At 36.7% G+C, this 26,674-nt stretch overlaps 1 protein-coding gene across 1 annotated transcript in view; it reads left to right on the top strand.

Annotated features, from left to right (window-relative positions):
* nsmfa (NMDA receptor synaptonuclear signaling and neuronal migration factor a) overlaps window positions 1–25,452 on the top strand; it is a 41,828-nt gene extending 16,376 nt beyond the window's left edge. Inside the window, exons 4-14 of the mRNA XM_084136954.1 lie at window positions 1,132–1,198; window positions 6,993–7,045; window positions 7,406–7,495; window positions 11,011–11,138; window positions 12,386–12,469; window positions 12,906–12,939; window positions 14,636–14,706; window positions 14,954–15,033; window positions 15,132–15,234; window positions 17,051–17,126; window positions 19,291–25,452. Coding sequence (XP_083993080.1) covers window positions 1,132–1,198; window positions 6,993–7,045; window positions 7,406–7,495; window positions 11,011–11,138; window positions 12,386–12,469; window positions 12,906–12,939; window positions 14,636–14,706; window positions 14,954–15,033; window positions 15,132–15,234; window positions 17,051–17,126; window positions 19,291–19,388 — 884 coding nt within the window. The 3' untranslated portion in view covers window positions 19,389–25,452. The remainder of the gene's footprint in view (window positions 1–1,131; window positions 1,199–6,992; window positions 7,046–7,405; window positions 7,496–11,010; window positions 11,139–12,385; window positions 12,470–12,905; window positions 12,940–14,635; window positions 14,707–14,953; window positions 15,034–15,131; window positions 15,235–17,050; window positions 17,127–19,290) is intronic.
* Window positions 25,453–26,674: the final 1,222 nt, after the last annotated feature.

Raw genomic sequence — 26,674 nt, forward strand, 5'->3', positions numbered from 1 at the left:
GGTGAAATGGAATGTTTAGTTTTAGCTAATTTCATCTTTATGTCCATTAACTGAAGCGTCGTGCTGGAATTCACTCTTAGCACAGCAGCTTCTGTGAACATAAAACCTGCCTAATTTGATTAGTCATCTCAAACATTTTTACACTGATAAGAGCTATTTGATTTGGTTATCGTGGCATTGTGCAATATTCTTGCAGCACCAAAGTAGAGTTAATATTAGGCAATTATTTCACATCCTTTATTATATGCATCTTATTATATACACTTAAAAATACCTCAATGGTACGGCCATGCTACTTAAATATTATACATGTTAACATGAGACTATGTGAAGGAATCGCTTACCAACTTTGAGCAAAGTCAGAAACTTTCATCTTCCACTTAAGCAGGTAGTTTTCCAATAGCCTTGAATCAGCAGATAGACATAAACGTCTCTTTCTTGTTTGCGTACATTGTACAAGGTCTGACAATTGAAAACCTGACACAAACAAGTCATCTGCTACTGTCTGTCTTTACCTGGATGACTTGCTCTTGATGTACTGGCAACAACCCACAGATGAATCGTGGATGAATAACTAGAAGTTCAGTAGTCTAGAACAGCAGACATATCACAAAAATGACAATTTAGACAGCTTTACAGCTCGAATAAAACACAATTTTGTAGATCTGTTAAAAATTGGAGCTTCACATCTTTTACTGGCACTATTATTTCTATTGCAAGTCAACATGATTTTCTGTTCTAATCGACTGAATTGAGCTTGTTTTGAAAACGTTTATTTAAAAATATAGAAGTGTCATTAGATGACAAAATTATCAAACCAAGTGACATTATTTTTTTTGTAAAGTAGCACAGTGTCACTTTATATATTTATATATACTATTATATAGTTAAATTTAATAACAAAAATAGCTGAGAATAGTAAAGCTAGCATAATTTGGGTGCTAATTTGCTTTGATATTGTGTTGTCTAGTGCAGTGAAATTCCTACATTCCTACTGAGTGAGTGTGGCTTACGCATCCAAATACTTTCTGGGGCCACTGCATATGTTTGTTCAGTTTGACACAATTCATACATTCAGATGCATCATTTCAACCATACTAATGTGGTCCCTATATGTCTGTTTCTAACCAGACGATAACAGTTGGTTCCCTAAAGACAACATGTTCAGCTTTCAGACTGCTACCACGACCATGCAGGCGTGAGTACTCACTTCAGTGCACACACACACACACACACTGAAGTTTGAAGCCCATATTGACCTCAAGTACAGATGGCACAACAGGTGTATCGCCACTAACACTCATTCATTTGTGACATTTACTGTCAAACTGACTCAGAGAGCCGACAAGTACGCGATGACCACACACACTTTCTTCAAATGTGGTTGTTATCTAAGCATTCTGTCTGTCTTTCTCTCTCCTTTTTGTCTGCCTCGCCACTCTGCTCTACAGGATTTCGTGAGTATCCCTTTTGTACCCTTTAAATGTCACAAAATGACAGTGTGTGATATCAAACGCTAGCTTCTGCACCACCATCCCTCCAGTCCCACCTCTTCAGCTTTATTTACAATTCTCAATCTTTGAAATAAATGAAAAGAAGCATTTCTATCTGAACAGGATTCGATTTTTCTGAGGATCTCTGAGGTATTTTTTTCTGTAATCGCTCTATAATTTCAAATTGTGTGAGAAAAACACCAACCTGTTTAAAATCACACATTACGTCTATGAAACAAACATATATTGAATCTTCTCAGGGTAGCTCAGAGGAAACTGCCATTTCAGTGCCGTCAATATGATGAAACTGAAGTAAAATGATTTTACCTTGATGTATGAAAGAATTACATCGCGCTTGGTTTGAAAACCTGAGGGAATGATTGATGATGTTGCTTTAGTGGTGTGTGATGCAGCGATGCATTTTGATTCAGGAAATAGCTGCGAGAAACATTTGATAGGCTGGTCTGGATAATTCTGATTACCTCAGCAAGAGGTAAGAGACAGAGATGTGGTTGTCTTGGATGGTTTAGAAATGCTGACAGATGCTGATGCCGATCATCTTTTGACTTGAGTTGATAATCTAGAAATGTTAAGTGCCCCACGGGATAATTTGGTTTTGTGAATCATAAAACAGCATGTTGGATTGCAGGTGTGTGAAATTTATTTATTTGCTTATATTTCGTTTTCTTAATTACATCTTTTATTTAATTTTAAGGAGAAATTGAGGCTCTGGATTGAATTTCAATCCGTAGGTGATGCAGTTAGTTATGTTATCAGGAAGAAGGTCAAGATATTTTCTTATCAACACATCAACAATAAATACTCAGTCTTTTGATTTTCTGTGCAAGCCTGTGTCGACAAGAGTCCCGTTCATTTATACTTTAATCCAATCCGAGGCTCCGCTCGTGGATTTATTTGCCCAGAAGGAGCTCTTCCTGATTAACCCCAGGCTAACACTGCCCCTTCATGAGCATGGCTCTAACCTCTAACCGCACTCAAGCGAGCCTTGCCTTCTGCCATTAAAGCTGTGTCACCTCCTGCCAGGGTTTTCCGGAGTCTAGCAGAGAGAAAGAGGAGAAAGAGTGAGGTGGAGTCAGCCGCCACCATCCAGAGGTACTTTGTTGAAGCCCTGTCATTTATCGCTGCCTTTATTCCTGTCAGACAGAGAAAGAGCTTTGGCAGTACAGCCCTATCTATCTATCTATCTATCTATCTATCTATCTATCTATCTATCTATCTATCTATCTATCTATCTATCTATCTATCTATCTATCTATCTATCTATCTCCATCCATCCATCCATCCATCCATCCATTACATAAAAGGTGTTTATTCATCCATCCGCCCATCCATCCATTACATAAAAGGAGGTGTTTATTCATCCATCCACCCATCCATCCATTACATAAAAGGAGGTTTTTATCCATCCATCATCCATCCATCCATTACATAAAAGGAGGTGTTTATCCATCCATCCACCCATCCATTACATAAAAGGAGGTGTTTATTTATCCATCCACCCATCCATCCATTACATAAAAGGAGATGTTTATCCATCCATCATCCATCCATCCAGCCATTACATAAAAGGAGGTGTTTATCCATCCATCTATCCATTACATAAAAGGAGGTGTTTATTCATCCATCCACCCATCCATTACATAAAAAGAGTTGTTTATCCATCCATCATTCATCCATCCATCCATCCATTACATAAAAGGAGGTTTTTATCCATCCATCATCCATCCATCCATTACATAAAAGGAGGTGTTCATCCATCCATCCATTACATAAAAGGAGGTGTTCATCCATCCATCCATTCATCCATCTTCTTTCTTTCCTTATTCTTTGGCGAGAACCACCTTAAGCACTCTAGCCCCTAATTTGCTGTGTTGTTGGGTTGAGATGAGACTCAGATTCGAATGGTTACAACAAACCTTAGCATTGCTTTTTGTTTCGCAGTCATAAACCACCTTTTTAGTGTTGTGTAACTGAGGTGTTGACTGAATAATGCAAGTTGAAAGGAAAATGCAGCTGCTTTAATCTCAGAAATAGGGGGTTATTAAAAATAACCAAGCCACTATGAACATGACCACAAGAGATATAATAGACATTCCCAATACTAAACAATGTCTCTGATGTTCAGGTTAATTCAGTAAAACAAATGGAATTGAAATAAACATGTTAAAGTGCAAATAAATGTACAAAAAGTTTTTTTTACAGTGATTATTGATGTTCCCTTTTTAAAATGTTTTTCGAACTACACCATAGTGCAGCTTCTGCCAACCGGTTATATCAGCATTCAATTGAATTAGTAAACTGTAATCCTAATTTGGCTTGTTACCTGGTTTTCAGCAAATCGGTTATGACTACTGGATGAGCATTACGTCAACTAATTAATATTCATGAGCCATGCTGATAAGGTTTATAATCCCATCCACACACACATTTTATCATTTCTAAGCCTCTTTAAAGCCACAGGGAAAACGGCATATATTGCATAATAGTACAGATTATCATAAAGTATATTGATCTGATCTATTAGCATATTCTTCATATAATCAATAAAGTTGTTGTTGTTTTTTTTAAATAGATTATGTGGCCTTTGTTTTTTAGCCACTATGTTTCATTCAAAGTCCTCTCTAAGGATCAGGGATAATTGAAACAGGACCAGATGGTCATAGTATCACAGTAACAGATGATTCAGGAGTATATTGTTGGACAGGGGTGGTGTGATGCGTCTCTGGAAAGTCAACCCTATGAGACAAATGATAGACTGCAATCATACATTCAGGAGAAGGAGGGAAGGACAGAGAGATAATGAAAGGGAGAGAGATGAAAGGAGGAGAGTGAGAATCTAAATGAGTGGAAGACAAGGCTAGCATACGATTATATAATCAGAATTGCTCCTGTGGGTGGGGACGAATAGGAGCCGGAAAGGTCATATTGAACAGCAGTCTAGAGCAGCCAGCCAGATGTCTCCCACAATGCACAGCTGCTGTAGGGGAAAGACAATGTGGTATGGAAGTAATAGCTGAAAGCTGAGGTGACCAGAAAAAACACATCGTTCACGTGAAATTGAAATTTGTCATCAATAACCTTATGTCCTCATGTCATTCGAAACCTGAATGACTTACTTCCGTAGAACTTAAATAAAAATACTTTGCGGAATGTCCAGCTGCTCGTTTTCATTCTATAAAAGTGAATGGGGACTAGAGCTGTCAAGCTCCAAAAATGGAAAGCACAATAAAATTAACTCATGAAACTTTCTCACTATATTTCAATTCTTTAAATATATTTTATACCAGAGGACAACTTTATGGCAAATTTATGGTGCTTTTTATGATTTTTGAAGTGCGATCGCTCCATTATAGAGTATATAGAAGAGCACCCAAGATGATAATAATACAATAAATTTAAATGTATTTAAATAAATCCTAATATTGGTTTAAATAGCGAAATATTACTTTCTATGATCCACAAAATAACAAGCGGTGCTCATTGCAGATCCAAATAACGTCCAGCTCCACCTCTCTGGACCTAATGGGTGGAGTTATGTTTAGCGATAATGTTATGGATAGGGTTAGGGTGTAGTTGACATAATGGGTGGAGTTATGTTTAGCGATAAGGTTATGGATAGGGTGTAGCTGACCTAATGAGTGGAGTTATGTTTAGCGATAAGGTTATGGATAGGGTTAGGGTGTAGTTGACTTAATGGGTGAAGTTATATTTAGCGATAAGGTTATGGATAGGGTTAGGGTGTAGTTGACCTAATGAGTGGAGTTATGTTTAGCGATAAGGTTATGGATAGGGTTATGGTGTAGTTGGACAATTTAGCTCCACCCATCACATCCAGCAAGAGGAAGCTGGACGTCAAGCTCCACTCATTGGCTTTGCATTGAGCAGCCTCTCCAAAAAGAAAGTCATATGGGTTTGGAACAACAAGAGGGTGAGGAAATGATGACAGAATTTTCATTTTTGGTGAAATATTTCTTTAAAAAAATAAAATGGGCATGATTGAGGAAATATAATTATTTAACAGCGTGAGAGAGGGGGTGATGAAATTAAAGAGCTAATAGAGGAGCAGTGATTGCAGACATGGGACAGAGAGAGTGAGAGAATGAAAAGAGACAATGGTGAAGAAAGGCTCTGACTCATCCTCAGCTGCGGGGGCGAGGGAGGTTTCTCTCTCTCTCTCTCTCTAATGCACGTGGGTGTAAATAAGCCGTAAGACAGACAGAAAAGGAGATTTCTCCATATCTCCCTCCTCTCACAGGTGGGCACAGCTCTGTCACATGTGTAAACAGAGCTCTCTTCCTCTCCTGTTTCTGCTTCACTCTTCCTGTCCTCTCATTACTTCCCTTCCAATTAGTGATGATCTACAGTGTAATTATGTCACAAAACAGGACACTTTGATAAAAACAGAACAGACTCAATAAAATTACATTTTCCAACACAATGCACTGGCTAATGAGGATCTGCTTCCCCAGTGCGCTAGCCATGTGTAGAATTGCATTTCTGCCAAGAGTGTTGTTTTTGTTTGAACAAGGACTATAAGGCCCAAATTTTAAGTTGCGTCCCAAATGACGTACTATGCACTTACTGTATATATGTGGTATAAAAGGTTACTTTGTCATCCATCGGAGTCTGATAGGTAAGCCCTTCCCATTTGGCTATTTAATGCTGCAACTGTTGAGTGCATGAGGTCCAACATTTCACAATTCATTTTTTGTTCAGTTAAATAAGTGCATCAACCGGTATAAAGTGCCCTTTTTCTTGTTGGAATTTTCAGTGTGAACACACTACTTACACTGTTTATACTACAAAATTGCTTAGAATAGTGCATAAATACGCAATGAACGCAAGTGCTTGAATTCATGTGTAAATGGAAATGTTCTGAAATGTGTTTGAAGGCAGTTTATAATGCTTCTGTCTTCTGTCTGTCGTTGTCTCTGTCCCTGTTGTCCACTAGTGTTTCAACCATTACAATTAAGTGTACAGTTGTCATGGGTATAGCAGTACATGTGTGTGTAGTTGTGTACAGTTGTGTAGAGTTGTCATGGGTATAGACGTACAGTTGTCATGGAGTAACAGACATGTTGGAGGTGTGGGACAGACTCTACTGCAGTGGCATTTTTCCCTGTCTGCTTTCTTAGTCAGCTGGAGAGATGCCAAATGGCTCAAAGAAATACACGCTTGCTGGTTCAATATTGCACAGTAGTGCACACAAGCAAGGACGTCTGCTCGAGTCTGCGTCAGCCTACGTGGTGCAAATATTTAGCGAAGCGCTAGGGTTTCATATGGCCTTCAAAATATGTTTGCTCTTTTAAATAACCCCAGGGAAATCTCTTCACGTCTTCAAGCGCGGATATGATATGATTTATTGACTGACGAAGGGTTTTGGTGTAATGTCACACACATGCTGTTGATGTTTTCATGTGGTCTTGATGACCTGATTTATCCTTCTTCCACTTTTTTCTGTCTTCGACTAATTTCTAGGAATTTCCGGAAGCATTTAAGAATGGTGGGCAGCAGAAGAATGAAAGCACAAAGTGAGTCTATGTGTGAATATGCAGTATGAATGAACGCACAGCTCCATTTGTGTTTGTTTCATGTGTTTTTGTTTGCGCATGTGATAGATTGCTTTGCGAATGTAGGTTAGCATGTGCATGTGTATATTGGGAATGCTTGTGTGTTTGTATGGAGGATGATTGACAGTTGTGCGTCATTGTAACCAATAAAACAACAATTGAGGATTGGTCGATTTTGCTTCTGTGTGTGTGATTCAAGTGCAGCAAAGGACAAATGGTTGTTGGTGTGTTTGAGTGTACTGAATGTGCTGCGGCCCACAGCGTGTGAGGATCATGGGGCGTTGCGTGCGTGTGCGTGTGACCATCTCTCCACTTCACTAGCATTTGCAGAGCGCAGGGCGAAGAGTTTCAACCGATCCTGGAGCGATCCGACCCCTGTCAAACCAGACTCCCTACACGACTCAAAAGACAGTGAGTCCACCTGTACACACACAAACACACACGGACACCTACATGCCACTTTGACACACTTAGCGTTCCCATATGTCAAGATCACTATATAAAATGATTGACAGAACCAGTGAATACTTATATTACCGTTCAAAAGCTTGGCGTCAGTAAGATTTTTTTTTTATGTTTTTGAAAGAAGTCTTTTATTCTCACAAAGGCTGCATTTATTTGATCAAAAATACAGTAATTATTACGGTGGCCGAGAGAGCTCAACGCGCTGCAACTGAAGAAAACACATGCAAATAGAAAAAAACACCCGCAAATTAAGAACACATCTTCATCAGTTTCACAACACATGTGTGCTCCAAATACTCACAACACAACCAAATACAGAAACGCTCTGCAAAAGTTCACAACACAACCAAATACAGAAACGCGCTGCAAATAGGACAGAACACAACGGAAATGTTTCCGGGGAACCCAATAAGTGACGGACGGACGGCTGGGACGTGCTTATTGCTCGTGAGCTTTACCTATACCCTACCAAAGAGTATAGAAGTAATTCTTTGACCCTACTCTCTCAAAAGGGCAGACGGCAGAGCCCTTGAATTGGGCACTTTGGAGGGAGCAGGGCACTTGTGCGCCATGTTGATGAAGGGAGCAACCAGAGAATGTCTAAGCAACGAAAGACAACGTAATTTCCTCATTATTTTCACCTGGGATGTTCCCATGACAACGCAGCCCGTGTCCATCAGCTGAATAGCTGTTCTTACCAGAAATATAGTATTATTGCTGTTAACATAACTGTTGCAAATAAATATACATTTTAATAAAAATGATTTTATACAACAAAGTTTTTAAAATATGCGTTATATCTGTGAGTGTCTCAACTTTAAAACTTGCCGTGTCATATTTGGACCCTAGCTGCATTCTAACATTTCTTATGAAACTTATTTTAACATAACATGACAAAATGTGTACAATGTAACTGATGTATAGATTAATGTCTTTCCCTCATGTTCTTTTTCTCTATCTTTATTTATTTATTTATTTTAGTCTTCAATTTCATTGTTCTTTTTAGTATTCTTATGACATTGAACATATTGTAAATACATTTTGTATATTGTATACAAAGTTGTATGTCATAAACGTGTCATCTCTGTATGTTTTGCAAAAAAATTTAAATAATAATAAAAGTAGACAGCTGTAAGCACGTCCCAGCCGGGTCCGTCACTTATTGGGTTCCCCAGAAACATTTCCGTTGTGTTCTGTCCTATTTGCAGCGCGTTTCTGTATTTGTTTGTGTTGTGAACTTTTGCAGCGCGTTTCTGTATTTGGTTGTGTTGTGAGTATTTGGAGCACACATGTGTTGTGAAACTGATGAAGATGTTTTCTTAATTTGCAGGTGTTTTTCTATTTGCATGTGTTTTCTTCAGTTGCAGCGCGTTGAGCTCTCTCGGCCACCGTAAATTATACTAATATTCTAAAATATTATTACAATTTTAAATTTTTTAAGTTTTCTGTGTTATATATTTTAAAATGTACTTTATTCCTGTGATGGCAAAGCTGATTTTTCAGCATCATTACTCCAGTCTTCAGTGTCCCATGATCCTTCAGAAATCATCCTATGCACATTTCTTATTATTATCAATGTTGCAAATGGTCGTGCTGCTTAATATTTTTATGGAAACCATGATCATTTTTTCAGGATTTTTGGATGAATGGAAAGTACAAAAAAACAGCTTTTATTTGAAATATAATTTTTTGTTGCACTGCAAACATCTTTTACCGTCACTTTTGATCTATTTAATGCATACTTGCTGAATAAAGGTATTATTTCTTAAAATCAATCTTACTGACACCAAACTTTTGAATGTTAGTGCACAAAAAATCCTCAGAAGCCTTCTTGGAAGTTCTTGCAGACCCTATGGAACACTTCTATAACCCTCACATACACAGTCTCGCAGTGACGTGCCTCCCCTGCTCTTGATGCTGATCCTGTTTGTCTGTCTTCCCTTGAGCGTGGTTCTGTCCCGAATATGTGCTCCTCTCTTTCTCTCTCTGTGAGTATATGTCCTGCCTGGAGCGTCTGAACTCTGGAGATGTATGTGTGTGCACACTAGAATTCTGTGTTAGCATGTTAACTCTGTGTGTAGTTTGTCTTTGGACTTATTTTTTTCTTTACACCTGTGTCTTTGGGGAGCCTGATGAACGATTGCAAACATTTGACTTAAAGTTGTAATATTTGTATGTTTGCTTTTCTCTGTCCATTTTCTCTCTCTATAGCTGCCTGGTTTTCTGTGGTGCTGGTTTTCTAATGGAGTTTTTTTTTTCTCTCCCTTTTACTGTCTTTCATACTTCTGACATTACTGTCAGTCATTTACAGTTTTATATTTGTAACTCTAATTAGGTGTACTGTATATTTAAATGGACTGCAGTCAAACAAGTGATTCAGGATTTAATTTTTTTATGTTTTTAATCATACTTAGTGTGAAGAGGCTTTCACAGTAAATTCATGAAAAGCATCTTACCTTCTTGCCTTTTTGGCTGTTAAAGGAATAGTTCACCCAAAAATGAAAATACTGTCATCATTTTCTCACCCTCATGTCATTTCAAACCCACAATTTGTTAATTTTTTGGTGGAAAATTAAGGAATTTTGATCTGTTCACACAAAGTTATCATATGAATTCAGACCAGAGTTATTTTAGTATTATTTACTATTATAGTATTCATCAATATTTTGAATTGGCTTTTATTTTTATATTTTCAGTTTTTATTTTCATTTGAATTACCTTTTTAATTGCAATTAAATGTATTTATGTATATGTATATGTATTTTTTTTTTTTGTCTTAAATTTATTTCTACATACAGCTTTCCAGTACATTTCTATTTATTAATACAGTTTAAGTTTTATTTAAACTTATTTTGTTTTGTTTAAGTTTGTAAAGTTTTTTTTTCATCTAATATTTGTCTTATTTCATTTCAATTAGCAAAAATGATTTTCAATATTTTACTTGAAATTTTACTTGACTTGAAATATTAAGCAATATGAAATGTAGATAATGTCACATGAACTACTTTTATGATGTAAAAGTAAAAAATACTTTTTGTGGGGTTTGTTTTTGATGTTTTTTTGGAGCTTGACAGCAGTGTTCACTATTATCCTTCTGTGGGATGTCCTCAAAAATTCTCTTTATATGTTCCACATAAAAATATAACAGTATAAAGGTTTGGAATAACATTTTTGGGTGAACTTTTTCTTTAACAGAATATGACTCCTAACATGGAAACAAAACTAAGAGTGAAAGTTCACTTCTCAATTACTGCAGTCCATGTAATATATATATATATATATATTTACTGTATCTATCTTATCTTTGTCTCTTTATCTCAACCTTTCTCTTTCTCCACCACTATTATCATCTTCTCATTCCTCTCTTGTCATTTCGTTCATTTCTCCTCTTTGTGTTTATTCTGCTTTGCCTGTGTCCATCATTGAACTGTCCATCTCTGCTGTGTTGTGTGGTGCCACAGGTGGGGATCTGCAGACCACCTGCTGTACTCCGGACGAGGGAGGATGTGAAGACATGGACTGGGAGGAGGAGAGAGAGATGGAGAGACTGGCATGTGAGGGGGACGACTTCATCCCTCCTAAAATTATGGTATACATTATTGTTTTTAAATGTTTTATTGTAGTTTAGTTTTTATTAAAAGTATTATAGTTTTTATTTTTACTTAATTTAACTTAAAGGAATAGTTTCCCAAAAATGAAAATATCCTGATTATTTACTCACCTCAAGACCATCCAAGATGTATATGAACTTGTAAAGTAACTCATTACTTAAAAATTTACAACAAAATATCTTCTTGTAACTTGCATTACTTCTCAAATAAGTAATGCTAGTTACTTTGTTTTCCCATTTATTGACTGACAGTTCTCCTGTCCACATGTTGAGAGAAATTTGTTTTTTGAGAAACTCTTGTTTAAGTGCTGAGGCGTTGTGTGCGCTGTTTAAACCGGATGGCTATTGTAGTTCTAGGCTCATCTCACTTGCACAAAAGCAGAGTTAGTATTCCTCCAAATGAATGAAAAACAGTGAAATGCAAACTCAAACCTACAATATTTAAATGTTGAATATCACAAATATATTGTGTTTTTAATCTGACTTTATTAGATCAACATCACATTTGTTTCCTTTTTTCCTTTTATTTTTTATTTCATTTTTCATTGCTGAAGTAAGAGTTTTAAACTTTCTCCTGCGTCCTATTCTTCTTCAATCCAGAATGGCAGCACAGCTGAAAGTTTTGTTTGAGCTGCGCCCTCTACTGTACAGGTGTGAATTTACATTTCCTTCGACCTGAGGCTTATTCATTACACTTTTGGTCTGAAATGGCCTTTACATTTGCTGAAAATATAGCTTTTTTTGTTATTAAAAAACAAACAAGCAAGATTAGCCCAGGTGAGAAAAAGTAATGGAAAAGTAATGTAACATTACTTTACATAAAAAGTAATTAAGTAATGCAACTAGTAACCTTTTTAGGGAGTAATGCAAAATTGTAACATTACTTTTAAACGTAACTTTCCCCAACACCGAAAATGACTCATCATTTCACTTTATTCTTCACTGGGGTCATGTGGAGCCCTTTGAAGCTGCCTAAATATGGATTTTGGCCTGCCAAAAATGATCTGCGTTGAGCACCGTTCACTTGCATTAAATCCTGGAATGTTTTCCTTCAAAACCTTAATATCTCTTTGGCTGAGGAAAGAAAGTCATGTACATCTTGGATGGTCTTGAATTAAATAATCTGGAAATTTTCATTTTTGGCTGAACTATTCCTTTAATTACATTTAATTAAAAATCCTTCATGTAATTGATCATTTTAATTTCTGTGATTTTGTATCTTTTAGCTGATCTCATCAAAAGTGCCCAAAGCAGAATATGTTCCCAATATTATTCGAAAGGAGGATCCTTCTATTATACCCATACTCTATGTAAGTCAAACCTGTTTTTACGCTGCATCACTTAGTATGACATGACACATCATCCAAATATTACAGGTAACATCAAGTTTTTATGTCAAACACTAGATATCAATTTAAAGGTTACGGATTTTCGCACTTGAAACATATGGATAATGCCCTGTGCAATAAAGACAAGGTACTGTGTAGGATGAGATATAGCTGGACACGTCGCAAAATACTGTCCGGAGGTTTAGACAAACAAGTGAAGAGCAAACGACAACACGTCCTCAACTGCACAAAGAAAAGCAGGAGCCAGTAATGTTATCTAGACCGGACGAGTGCATATTAGAGATTAGTGAAATTAAGCATTATACAAAGAACATTTTCCCTTTACAATTAGTCCTGCAATGTCGTTAAGCCTTATCTGTGCATTTGTATTGATTGCTTTTATTATTTTTATCTCCAGGATCACGAGCATGCCACATTTGATGATATTCTGGGTATGTAGCTTCATGTGTGTATTGTTTGTTGTGTACTTTTTTGTGTATTTGAGCACTTTACCCCTTGCCTGGTGGTTTCAGTGTGGAATGACGGTGGGTTCTGTATTGATTTTTGCACCGGCCAGCATGAGGAACACAAAAACAATTGGATTCCTGATAAATGACACTGGATCAGAGAAGCAGCAATATTTTTTAGTGACTGTTTTATAACAGTGTAGGGATCAAGTTTTCAAGTCACATAAAGTCATATAATGAATCATAAATCAAACTGTGAAAGTGAATAATTATGTTAATTATATTGTTGATCTTTGTCTATTTGTTTGTGCATGCAACATATATAAAAAATTTGCTCATTATTAAAAAAAAACTTAAGGTCCCATTGGTTAACGTCATTTAATGCATTAACTAACAAATGTATCGCTCATTGTTAGTTATTTTTACAGTATTTATTAAGTAAGGGATAATGTAGAGCGAGGCGGTTGTTATAGCGAATACAACCCCGACAGTCGCGGAGGGGTCTTGAATCAGCCTGAAGGGGTTGTATTCGCCATAACAACCGCCTCGCTCTACATTATCCCGCTTATTACATGGCTACCTACCAAATGAATCAATAATTTGACACAAAATATTGATTTAAAAAAGAGTTTATTGATTTAAAAACGATTGTATTGCTTCCGCTAAAGAAAATAGTCCGTTCCGTCTCTACGGTTAGAATCCTGCGTCCATAGCAACGCTCTGTTTTTCATGGCAACTGTGTGATATACTTCGCAGTGGTCTGTTATCAAGAAATAACAGACCGCATTCTACATTAGAATTCAACCAAGCCATATAATAATCTTTGTTAATATTATTTAATAAAAATACATTGTTAGTTTGTGTTAGCTCAGGTCCATTTAATAATATTAACAGATACAACTTTTGATTTTAATAATGTATTGGTAAATTTTGAAATTAAAACGAACTAAGGTTAATAAATGTGTTAGAAATGTTTTTCATTGTAAGTTATTTTTACCTTATGTTAACAAATGGAACCTTATTGTAAACTAATATTTAAGATGAAAGGGAATATAATATAATATGATGTAATATAATGTAATATAATATAATAAAAATGTGAACCTCGGGAATAAAATAAATCATTAAAATAATCGACTCAACTCAAATTTTATTCATAAAGCACTTTCAAAACCATAAGAATGGCCCAACGTGCTTTAAATAAATAGCATAGAACTCTAAAATGATTTCAAACATAAAATAATAAATCACAACAACAATCAAGTCATCCATCTTACAACAAATCACTCACATTTATCAGACCTAATCAAACGCCAAAAGCCAGACGAAATAAGTTTTTTGAACAAAAAATGTTTGAAAGTGTCCATTCTTGACTTGATCATTTTAATTTAAGGGTTTGCAAGAAAATTGTGGTTACATGAGATTTTGCTAATTTTCTTCAGTCTTGATGTCGAAGCTGTTATATATTGAATAAGATGACAGAACGGTGACTTTTACATTTAAAGTAAACCCAGGGTAATAGTCAAATCTTAGGGTTAGATCTGGTTTCGTTTAAATTGCCATGACCTTTCCCCAATAAGAGAACATTTTTAAGGCCTTAGACATTGTCAGCTTATGATCATGCATGTAAATGTGACTAGCAGTGCTGGTCATCCTGATAGTGTGTTTGTTTTTTGTGCAGAGGAGATTGAGAAGAGACTGACAGCCTATAGGAAGGGCTCAAAGATCTGGCGGATGATGATCTTCTGTCAGGTAAGAGAAAAACAAGGCCAACAAACATAGACAAAATGACAAGAAATGAGACTGCAAGTGCACCCGAGCGAATCAGCAGTGTCTGGAGGAATAATACTGCACTACTGCCTCTTCAGTTTGATGTTGTGTGTTCAGATGGACAGGAATTCACAGGTTTCTCTCTCTCAGTTCAGAGGGCAGTACTGATCTCCTGTTTCTTTGAGTTTGATGTTATGTAAGGTTTCAAATGTGTCATTTTCTGTCTCAGGGTGGCCCAGGACACCTGTACCTGCTGAAGAATAAAGTGGCCACTTTTGCCAAGGTCGAGAAAGAAGAAGACATGAGCCAGTTAGTGAGATCCACACTTTTATTTCTGTCACAATATTCCTTCAATGACAGAACTATCATCAGAGGGATTTGCTTGTGTGTTTGTGGTGTACATGCAGGTTTTGGAAACGACTGAGCCGGTTTATGAGTAAAGTGAATCCAGAGCCAAACCTGATCCACATCATGGGCTGCTATGTCCTGGGCAATCCGAACGGAGAGAAGGTGCGTCAAGTTCTGAAGCAGCAAGTTCGTAGTGTTGACTTAATGCTTGTGCCTTGAGTTTCTGCATTATATTTAGAAATGGTCCCTCTGGGGCCTGTCGTGGCCAGGTTCCAGCTCTCATCTCTTAAGACACACACATGCACCAACTCCATCTCTCCATTTTTCTATATAACACCTCTCCGTCTGTCACCATCATGCCTGACAGCCTTTTCCCCTCAGTTATGTAACTTAAAATAACTCTTTCCTGTCCAGTATCTTTTAAAGATCTAGAGCTATGTTTAAGCATTAACAGTCTGTAATTTACATAAATTACAATACATTGACAGTGTTTTTACTATTTCTGGCTAAATACACTTTCGTTTCTGGAAACACTTCATTTTATCTTCTGCAATGGAATGAATAAACCCAATTTTGAATGTTGAAAAGTTTGTTATCTGTCAGGTTAGGTTTTTATTTTTTTAATAAAACTTTTATTCAGGAAGGACCTATTAAATTGGTCAAAAGTGACAGTAAAGACTTTAATAATATTGCAAAAGTTTTCTATATCAAATAAATGCTGTTCTTTTGAGCTAGTTGTCAAGCCCTCATTTCTCATTTTCTTTTAGTTTAATAAAATAACTAAAATAACTAAAACTAAAACAAAAATGAATAAGAACTATACAGACTTTTTTTTTTAATTACAAAATTACTAAAACTGTAACTAAAATGAAATGAAAACTGAAAATATAAAAATAAAAACAATTCAATATTATTAATAAAAACTGTAATAGTATATCAATGATACTAAAATAACACTGATTATAATAAGAAATATTTCTTGAGCACCAAATCAGCATATTAGAATGATTTCTGAAGGATCATTGCCTTGACGTCACAGGAATAAATTATATTTTAAAATATATTAAAATAGAAAAACAATATTACTGTATAATTGATCAAATAAATGCAGCCTTGATGAGTGTAAGAGACTATCTTACCAACTCCAAACTTTTAAACGATAGTACATGTATCACGCAGACTAGTTGCTGTGATCACTAACATCTGATCTGAAACACTCTTGGAGTTGTGATTTGAACGCAAGTCTGCGTCTTTCCTTTAGTGCCGGCCTTGACTTTCAGCTCATTCCGTCTGTTTGGTGTTATATGACAGGAGCCCGGAGATTACGCCCCAATGACACATTCATGTCACCCTTGGAACCTAATGTACAAATGCGTTTCTATGGAGACGGGTTCTAAATCTCATTCGCCATGCGTCATTGGGCAAAAGGCGCCACCGTTCCTGAGAATTGCGTTTGCGCGTGCTTGTGATTGACACACGGGTGATTGACTTGTGTGAGTCCGTGAATGCATGCTGGGTTATCTGCCAACAGAATGTGGTCTTGGCAAGAGCATATCTATGTATGTTGATCCCAAACGAGAACTCTCTGAATCTTGCACCATTTGTTTATGGCATCCTCCTTAGCGTTGTGGTCACGTTCTTATCTTTATTCGCTCTGTAAGGCACTGGCTTCCTTCTCGGGGTGAGCCAGAAGAGAAAATCTGCATCTGTAAATTCATCTTTAATCTCTGTCTGGGCTCTGAAGCCTCTCGGAGCAGTGCATGGATCTTAAGATCTTAACTGGGTTCTTTTGAAGGTTCCTGTTTGCCCTTCCTGTCGCTCGTGTGAGATTTATCCAGGGCCATAAAGACAGAGACTGCCATTATCCCTAACTAACCTCCTCGAGTCAAAGAGCGAGTGAAGGAGAGAGTGAGAGAGCTGTGTGAGGGGGAGGAAAAAAAGGGGATTATTAATGTCTTGGCTTATCATGTGCCAACAGCTGTTCCAGAAACTGAAGAACCTGATGAGGCCTTATTCTGTCAAGTTTGAGTCACCGCTGGAGCTCTCTGCTCAGGGTGAGACCCGTTTGCATGAAACTGCTGAAATGTGCTTATGCTCACACTCCTACACGGATAAACGCACACAAACAGACTCTTTCTGGCATGATTTGAAATCTAGTGGTTGTTAAAGGGATAGTTCACCCAAAACTGAAATGATTTACTCACCCTGAAGTCATCCTAGGTGTATATGACATTCTTCTTTCAGACGAATACAATCTGAGTTATTTAAAAAAATGTCCTGGCTCTTCCAAGCTTTATAATGGGAGTGAATGGGCACCATTTTTTTGAAGTCCATACAAGTGCATCTATCCATCATAAAAGTGTCCCAAACGGCTCCGAGGGGTTAATAAAGGCAAAATACCCATATTTAAAACTTTATCGACTAAAATAACTAGCTTTCCGGCAGACGGCCATACGCAACAATTTCCGGCAAAAGACTTGAACTTGACGCACAACGTAATGACGAACGCGGTTGACCAGCCCTGTGTGTTTGAACCGCGAGAGGCGTCAAAGCTTACACTACTCCTACATCCTACGTCATACATCGTCAAGTGTTACTCTTTTGGAGTAAGTCGACTTGCGAACGACCGTCTGTCGGAAGCTAGTTATTTTAGTCGATAAAGTTTTGAATATGGACATTTTTCTTACAAGAACGCATGACTTCGCTTCAGAAGGCCTTTATTAACCGTTTGGGACACTTTTATGGTGGATAGATGCACTTGAATGGACTTCAAAAAAAAGGTGCCCATTCACTGCCATTACAAAGCTTGGAAGAGCCAGGAGGACATTTTTTAATATAACTCCAATTGTATTCGTCTAAAAAAGAATGTCATATACACCTAGGATGGCTTCGGGGTGAGTAAATCATGGGATAATTTTAATTTTTGGGTGAACAATCCCTTTAATGGAGGAAACATACAGGTATACTGATATAGATGCACTGCATGTTATTTAAAGGGATTTTTCACCCAAAAATGCGAAATCTTCATGTCTGTCGAAACTTGTACACTGTTCTTTTTTTCATATAAAAACTATTGTATAGCTATTTTGTCATTTACTCACCCTCATGTTGTAGATTACCTGTATGAAAGGTTTGGAATGGCATGATGACAGATTTTCCCTTTTTGGGTGAACTGTGTGTCTTTAATGTTTATCTTCACTGGCATGCCTTTCATAAAAAAATAAGTTTACAGGTCTTTTTTTTTTACCTGTCCTGGGCTGGCCACGCCACCCCTCTCTTTCAATAGCTATGTTTCCATCCAAAGTTGCGAATTTAACTTATGTGCAAAATTGGAATATCGCATAAAACATTTGCGAAAAAAGCAACGTTTCCATCCAATGAGTCGAAGAAAACGACACTTCCTATTAAACTGGCGCTAAATATCACTAAGAAAAGTAGGAGAAGCCACTGTATATAACACTATATATATATATAAAATTACTTTAGCGTCAGAGTGTGCAGACGGAATGCAATAAAGGTGGTCATGTTATCTTGCTTTCAGATCCCAAACAGCAACATAGTGTCGGCCCAGATCCGGCCCACATCTGTGTTGAATCCACATGTACCAGATGTGGCCCGGATCTGGGCCGACACTATGTTGTTGTCTGGGATGCCTGCTGTTTGGGAACACAGTTCTGGGAGGTCATTATACCGAACCATTTTAACGACAGACTTTGCTCAGGCATTTCAGAATGACCAAAACCGCATTTCAGATGCTGTGCAACGAGATCGGTCCGCTAGTTAATTCATGCCGTCCCATCGCTCAGTCACACAACTTTTTTGATGCACATTTGGGAATTTATTCTGCAAATGTGTTTCCATTATAGTTTATGCGCATGTTTTGTTATCAGAAAATTATCCGACTCAATTGAGCGCATTTTCATGCACATTTTTAGAATGAATGCGCGTCTTGGTGTTTCCATCCAGCGTTTTTTATGTGATATCTCAAATCCACATAAAAATAGGTGGATGGAATCATGCTCTCAATTTCCACTCTTCATTCTCTACCACTTCTCTGTCATCTCTCTTTATCTATATTGTTTCTCTCTGCACGCTGTTTTCCAATTACTGCCTGAGAGAATCTATATGGAAGTGTCTGTTCATCATAGAGAGACATGCTCACATCGAATTCGCCAATGTATTCCAGAATCATATTTCCTCTCTATTCCACTCCTTTAGGCAAAGAGATGATTGAGATGTACTTCGACTTCCGTCTGTTTCGACTTTGGAAAACCAGGCAGCACTCAAAACTCCTCGACTACGAAGATCTCTTGTGACCCCGCGCGGGTCAGCCTGTAGCATTGCGGGCAGGACGTCCCACTGTAAAACTCCATTCTACCAGCTTTCATTTCGGAGAACAGGAGGAAGAGGTAAACGAGTGGAGACGGTCACAGCCACTTCTCTGGCATCGCTGCGTGTCGAGTATTGTTTATTTCAGCTCGTCTCTGCGGACTTCAACCACCCCCGAACGGTAACACACAAGGGGCAAAAACAAATAGCAAATGGTTCAGAATGCAAGAGAAATCCGGATACATGGATGTTTCGGTTCTCTAATGGAGAAAAGTGGTTTCTCTGGTTGACAAACAAGTTGTCGACTGTTTTCTTTTTTTTTTAACTAACATATCGCCAAATGCTATCAATCACTAGCCGAGACAGTTGTGCTTATGACAGTGTGCGATATCAAGCCGCGCTGAAACTTACCTACCAGAACACAAAAATTGTTATATATGAAATAACAGCTAATATATTAATATACATACAGGATACATCTCATGAGTAAATAGAGTAGCTATAATAGTCATGCAAATAATCTAAATGTCAATGGTACACAAATTACTTTTTCAGTGTTTATTGTTGTGGTCTTTCTAATGAACTATTCTGAATAACTCAGGTTTTAGCCTTTACGAATATGTTAATTACTCCCCTATCCAGATGTGTGGAAGTCATTTAGGTGGAAAGAATGTACATTCTGCCAACATATTTATATGTGCTTGTTTCATAGGGTTAAGGAATCTTTCATCACTTTTCGTTTTCGGCATAACTTGTGTCTCCTCATTATATGCTAGTATCTGTCCCTCCATTGAAAATATAGACTCATTGCAAAACACTATAATAATAACAACAATAATAAGCGCTTGTGTCAATGTGTTCATAACAATTAAGCTGTTTTCATGCTCGGTTTGATTGCTAAGTCTGAACCTGTCAGTCTTTAAACATATTATTTGCCTCCAAATGGCAGTATACTTAAGCCATCATCGTGTACCTCCATTAGTACAGTACATGCGGTAGCTGTCAAAAAAAGGAAAATTGATGTCTAGTTCACTTTTTTTACTCATGTTTTGGTTTTAGCACCAAATTTTTTGTGCCACTTTCTTCTGTATTAAAGATACACTACCATTACAAGGTTTGGGTCAATACGATTTTCTTTAAAGAAATTAACACTTTAAATCGATCAAAAGTGACAGTAAAGACAAAAAAATACCACAGTTTCTACAAATAAATCTTAAGTAGCACAACATTGATGTTTGATCAATGTTGATTGATTGATGTAAGACGTTTCATGAGCACCAAATTATAATGATTTCTGAAGGATCATGTGACACTGAAGACTGAAGTATTGAAGACTGCTGAAAATTCAGCTTTGCCATCACAGGAATAAATTTCATTTGAAAATATTTGAAAATAGAAAACTGTTCTTTTAAATTGTAATAATATTTCACTTTTTTAACTGTATTTTTGATCAAATAAATGCAGCCTCGTGAGCATAAGAAATTTCTTTCAGATACATTAAAGAATCTTACCGACCCCACATTTTTGAATGGTAGTTTATGTTTACTAAATAATATGTAAAGGATAGCTGTTCGAATCTACAAATGAGGCTAGGTTGCTTTTAGAGCAAATCTGAATCACACTTGACTGCATGTGACCCATTTTTTTTTTTACTTCTGTGTTTTCATGATGTCAGAAACTTAATTCCAAGATCCAAGCAAATGGACTTGGGTTCACATCATCAGCTCTTGTGTGAAAATAGCCTTATTTTTTCCTCTACATTTAGTCTGAAGCCATTGGTGTAGTGGGTCAGGAACAGGCATTATTCTGAAGGTCACTATTGCCTTATGGGGCGGGATGGTATTTGATGGCCATACCTGGATAATAGAGCGATTTAGACCGTTTTATGGCAGCTTGCAGGTGTAAACTCTATGCATTCTTCTTCTTCCATTAGTAGCTTTCAAAGGTTTTGAGCAACTCGGGAGTTGATTTTCATGTGTATCTTTATGAATGTTCTATTGTACTCAGCTAATAAGCCATACACTCTTTAGCAAGCTGCTCAGACTGATGGCTCTTTGATGTGGATGGCTTCAGGCACTCATGATGAACTTCCAGCTAGTTGAGTGATGGAATCTTCTATTGTCTTGCTTATAGCATCATCCACAATGCTAATTGGCAACTCCTTTGGTGTTGTTCAGGCAATCTTTAACTTAACTGATAGACAGAATGAGGTCTTGCCCCATGGAAATAAGTGAAGCAGTCAGTACTCTGTGCAAGATATGAGAATGAGAGGAAAGGAACTCCATCATGCTATTAGAACGTTACCTTGCCAAGATGTGCATCATCTGGAATGCATGACATTCAAATTTAGAGGTGATTAAAGGGTGTTTAATGTTAAAATGCCTTCTCTTACTATAATTTAATGTGGTGACACAACTAAAAATAAGGTTTATTTCCTAGAAAAGTGTAAACACTGTTGGGGTTGGGGGCGGGACTAATCAGTTTGGGCCTTGCCAAATGGAGGGAATTAGAAAGTGTTGTCGACATACTTTTGGTCATGTAGGATACATTCTTAATCACAAATGTTGCAAAATATTTTAGCATCTGACAGGGAAAATTTTAGCAACATATTTAAATGTTAAAACATTTATTTTGCATCTGAGGGGCCGTTCACACAACACCGTTTTCAACTAAAACCGTAATGGAGAAAAGAAAGAACATTTTGGTCGTTCATTTACACGACAACAGTGTTTTGGGGACCTGACAACGCAAACTTTTGAAAACGGGTTTCAGAGTGCAATTTTTTGAAAACTATACCGTTATTGTCTCCGTGTAAACTACAAAAAACGTGAATTTGTGAAAACGATGCCTTCATGCTCATGCATATAACGTGTTCAGTCTATGGCGTGTAGTGTTTCTTTACAAAGTGACATTGTCAACTACTGGCCTGACAGCATAATGCAGCGCTTTTTTTCGTTTTCGTCAATGGGTATTGGGAACGTTGTTGTACATCGTTATCGTGTAAACGTAACCTTAGATGAAAATGCACACATTGAATGGACATCTTGGAAACGTACATGTACTATCAAGATATATATCCATTCATACCCCAGTTTTAAAGGCACATAAAGTGATCCAATATGGCGGACATACACAAAAACCTTTAAATAGTCTTCAAAGTTTCCACTTCCACTGGTGTGTGTCTGGATATAGAATAGAGTGGGGTTGTCTTATCATAGGGGACATTGCCGGTGGTTGGTGCAGTCAGATAAGCAGACCATTTCCCCTAAAGGTTTGCACCCCAGCCAGAAAATAGGCTGCAAATGAATTGGACTGATCCTCTAGCAATTCCAGTCATTATGGGGCCATCTGTGACTCGCAGTAGGTGTCAGAGAGCCTGGCATGTCAGAGGGAACGAGAACGAATCCACATTCACTATTCTACAGACGCCAACATCACGTTAACGGGAACATTTGGTGGCGAGAGTGAATGTCGTCTTGGGATGTCCAATATGAACAGAATGCATCAAATGGAGGGCAGTCATATCACATGTATCACTCGTATCACTTATAACCACCGTCCTGTAAGAATCTTTGCACATTTATTAATTTACTTTTAATAAATAGTGTTTTAAAACGGTTTGTCAATGTAGCAATATATGTAACTCCTCTATGATGTAAATGTTAATGTTTTGATCTTTTTACTAATTTATTATATTTATTATATATTTATGCTATTTATTTTGTACTTGTGCTGGACAGTAATAGCAGTTTGTGCAAAGCTTTCTTTTAATTATGGAAGAATCTCAGCTTCTTCTGAACACAAAGCTTTGGCAATGTCTTTAAATTGATCTTTGTATTATATTAGCCTCAAAAATGATCTACAAGTAACACTTTATGAAAAGGGTAAATTTGTTAACATTAGTTAATGCAATATGCACAATAAACAACATTTTTACAGCATTTATTAATCAGTGTTATTTCAGTATTATTTATATATTATTTTAGTATTTATTAATATTTGTATATTTCGTTTTCATTTTAGTTTAAGATTTTGTATTTTTTGTTTTGTATTTTATTTTTTTCAGTTTTAGCTTCATTTAATGCCCCTTTTTCAGTTATTTGCCAACGCAACATGACATTAGCCATTTTAACATTTTGTTTTCATCTAGGCGTAATATTTATATTTTATTTAAACTTTTTTTAATGAATGAAAATGATTTTAATAGGTTTAGATAACATTAAAAACCTTGTTATAAATCTAGCTTAATTATATTAATTTTAATACATTTTAAATTAAATACAATGCAGCTCGTAAACATACTGTATCAGTAGGAAAAACTGGAATAGCCTGTTAAACATGAAAATATGCAATCATTTAAGAATTTCTTCTTATATACAAGCTTTTTGGCATAAAGGGTTCATTTATGAAATGTTTCGAAGAAACTGTCCTACGCTTGATCTTACTTTCATAATAGGGCCTGCATTAACTATAGTAATGTTAATAAATTCAGCCTTATTGTAAAGTGTTACCGATCACATTTAATGCCAGCTTGCTTGTACTTGATGTAAACAGAGATGGCTGATCGAAGGCTGACGAGAAAAAACTCCCGCCCAAATGTCAACTATGACCCAACCCCTAAAAAATTGGTTGTAGAGTTTGATTCTAAACCAGCTAACCAACAGAATTTGCATATGTTTAAATCAGCATTGTTTGTTGACAATGTTTGACGTGCATGAATGTGCGGTTTCAGCCGTCGCTCTACATGATCAGAAGATTCCCTCAGCTTTAACAGTGTTTAGCCATCTAATGTATTCCCTTTGTTGTTGGGCCTAAACTAATTATGTGTAAAAAAAAAAAAAAAGTATTAAAGGAGTGGTGCTGTGATTTTTTTTTTTTTTTTTTTTTTTTTTTAGATAAATGATTTATTTATTCAAACATACAAGGTATTTTTATGAGACTTTATGGACAACAGTATGTTGGTATTTGTTTTTATTCACAATATTAGTAGCCTTTATCAGGCATTACAGTCAAGTAAATCTACCTTGAGAAAGCTGTCTGTTAGCATTTCCATTCATCGCTACGCTAAAAAATTATGGAATGAAATAGCATCTACCATCTAGAACTAACCTGGTCATGCCAACTAGCTTAACCCTGACCTCTTGAGTACAGTATTTACACACATAAATCTTGCATTGGTCGGCTACAATGACCAAATCAAGCTGGTGCTTCCAGTGAGAGCACAAATAAAAATGAAAACCATTGGTGTATAATGAGATATGGTATAAACAGTATTATTTTATATCTTGTGCATATATTTAAACCCTTTGTGATCATGCAATATGCTTATTAACGAAGTTTAATGGTTCTCTGGTCGACGATGTACCGAATTAATTTCAAGTGAGGGTGCAGTTGCAGACCGGCCTTTCAGCTCACTCTAAATGCTCTTGAGTAGCATAATTATCTCACAATCTCTCCATAAACTTTCACCCGCTCACGTTTTGTCTCTTTCACCACGTCCCGTTCACGTGAGCTGGAGCGCAGGTGCACAAGAGCTCATTAGCTTTATGAGAGACTTGATGGATGGTTTGGTTTTCAGAGCATTACACTCCAACCCTCTTCACATCATATGAGATTGTGTTTTATAATTAAAGAGAATGAATATTCAGCAAAAATACATCCTTTATCGTCCGTTATTCAGTAAAGAGAATGAAAATGTTCTCTGTGCCACTGGAGAGGTGGAGAGCGCGCACCATCGATGATAATTGATTTGTTTTTTTTGATGCTCCCGTGAATAATGATGACATGCTATTTTTTGTATGAGGTAGATATTGTAGATATAAATTACATAACAGATATATCTGGTGTTGATTATGTCATTGAGATATCTACATCTGCAGATTTGTGTCTTGTGCATTTCATGGTGTAACTGAATCATTGTGCTGGAGATGAAACTCATGCGGTCGCTGGGCCCGCAGCGTCTTAAATACGAGATATTCCAACATGCTGGCACTGAACGGGTGCAAAGTGTTTCTAATGCTTTTCTTTTCTAATAAAATGTTGTTTCGACCAGTCTTTGTGGACCCTTTCCTTTGTTCCTAAAATTGTTTTCTGAATAAATGAATGCTATTCCCTTTTCTTCCTTTTTAATTTGATTGCATTTTGCATTGGAGTGCATGAGGCAACAATTAAAGGTTTATATGCTTAAGCAATAAAGTATGAGAATTGTTAGGCAACAAGTACAATGGGGTTATGATGGTATTGCCATGGTAACATACCTTTTGCATCATACAAAAATACTACAATTAATTAATAACATTAAATATTATTAATATTACAAATGTCGTTTTGTTAGTTTAATTCATTAAATGGATAGTGTTCCCTAAAATGAAAATCAATATTTTCTAACCTTCATTTTCCTCTTCCTCTGAACACAACTAGCTTCCATGGCTGATATAAGACGTCTGTAAAAAAGGAAAGTAATTTCATAGAAATAGCAAGTTACTACATTTTGATTAAAAATTATAAAAACAAACAATTTGGAAAATATTATTTGTTGTACTGTGCACGGATGAATCATTTACAATTAGGAATGACAAATGAATATGTATTATGTTTGTAATAGGCGTGAATTCAGGATGATTCTGACACTTTTTCCAAGTCATCTCAATGGCAAAAAGTGTCCCTATGTTTGATTTTAAAATCTTGATTATTCTTGAATGAAAAATATTTGAAAGATTTAATATTTTGATATGTGGAAACAGGAATTGTTGGAAGTGAACAATAAATATTAAAAGAGGAAACTAATGGGCTGTTTACACTATATTTTTCAACTAAAAACTGAATTTTTTTTATGTATTTTGGTCTTTCATTTACACAACAACAGTGGTTTGGGGGCCTGGAAACTCAACCTTTTGAAAACCGGTTTCAGAGTGCCAGTGTGTTCTATGTTCTATGAACGATGATAATTTGATGACCAGATAACTTTGCCACAACGTTAATCAAAGTTCTGAGCGAGTTCCCTGTTAGTTGGGATGATTAAACTTTTTCTCTGAAAGAAAATCTTTTGTTTATTCAACACTAAATATACAGTGCACCATGTTTACTCTTCCCCAGAAGGCCATCTGGACAGGCGAGGTGAGAGCGGACAGGATCATGAGAAGAGAGGGCCTTGGTCTACTGACCTTGCTGAGCTCAAGGCTGAGGTGAGGACGGAGATGGCCTGTCAGAACACAACATGCGTCTTGAGACTTATCATTTATACCGTGTGTGTCTGCATGGCAGTGGACCGCGA

Source organism: Abramis brama (genome assembly GCF_963993115.1).
Source record: "Abramis brama genome assembly, chromosome: 15".
Lineage (NCBI taxonomy): Eukaryota > Metazoa > Chordata > Actinopteri > Cypriniformes > Leuciscidae > Abramis > Abramis brama.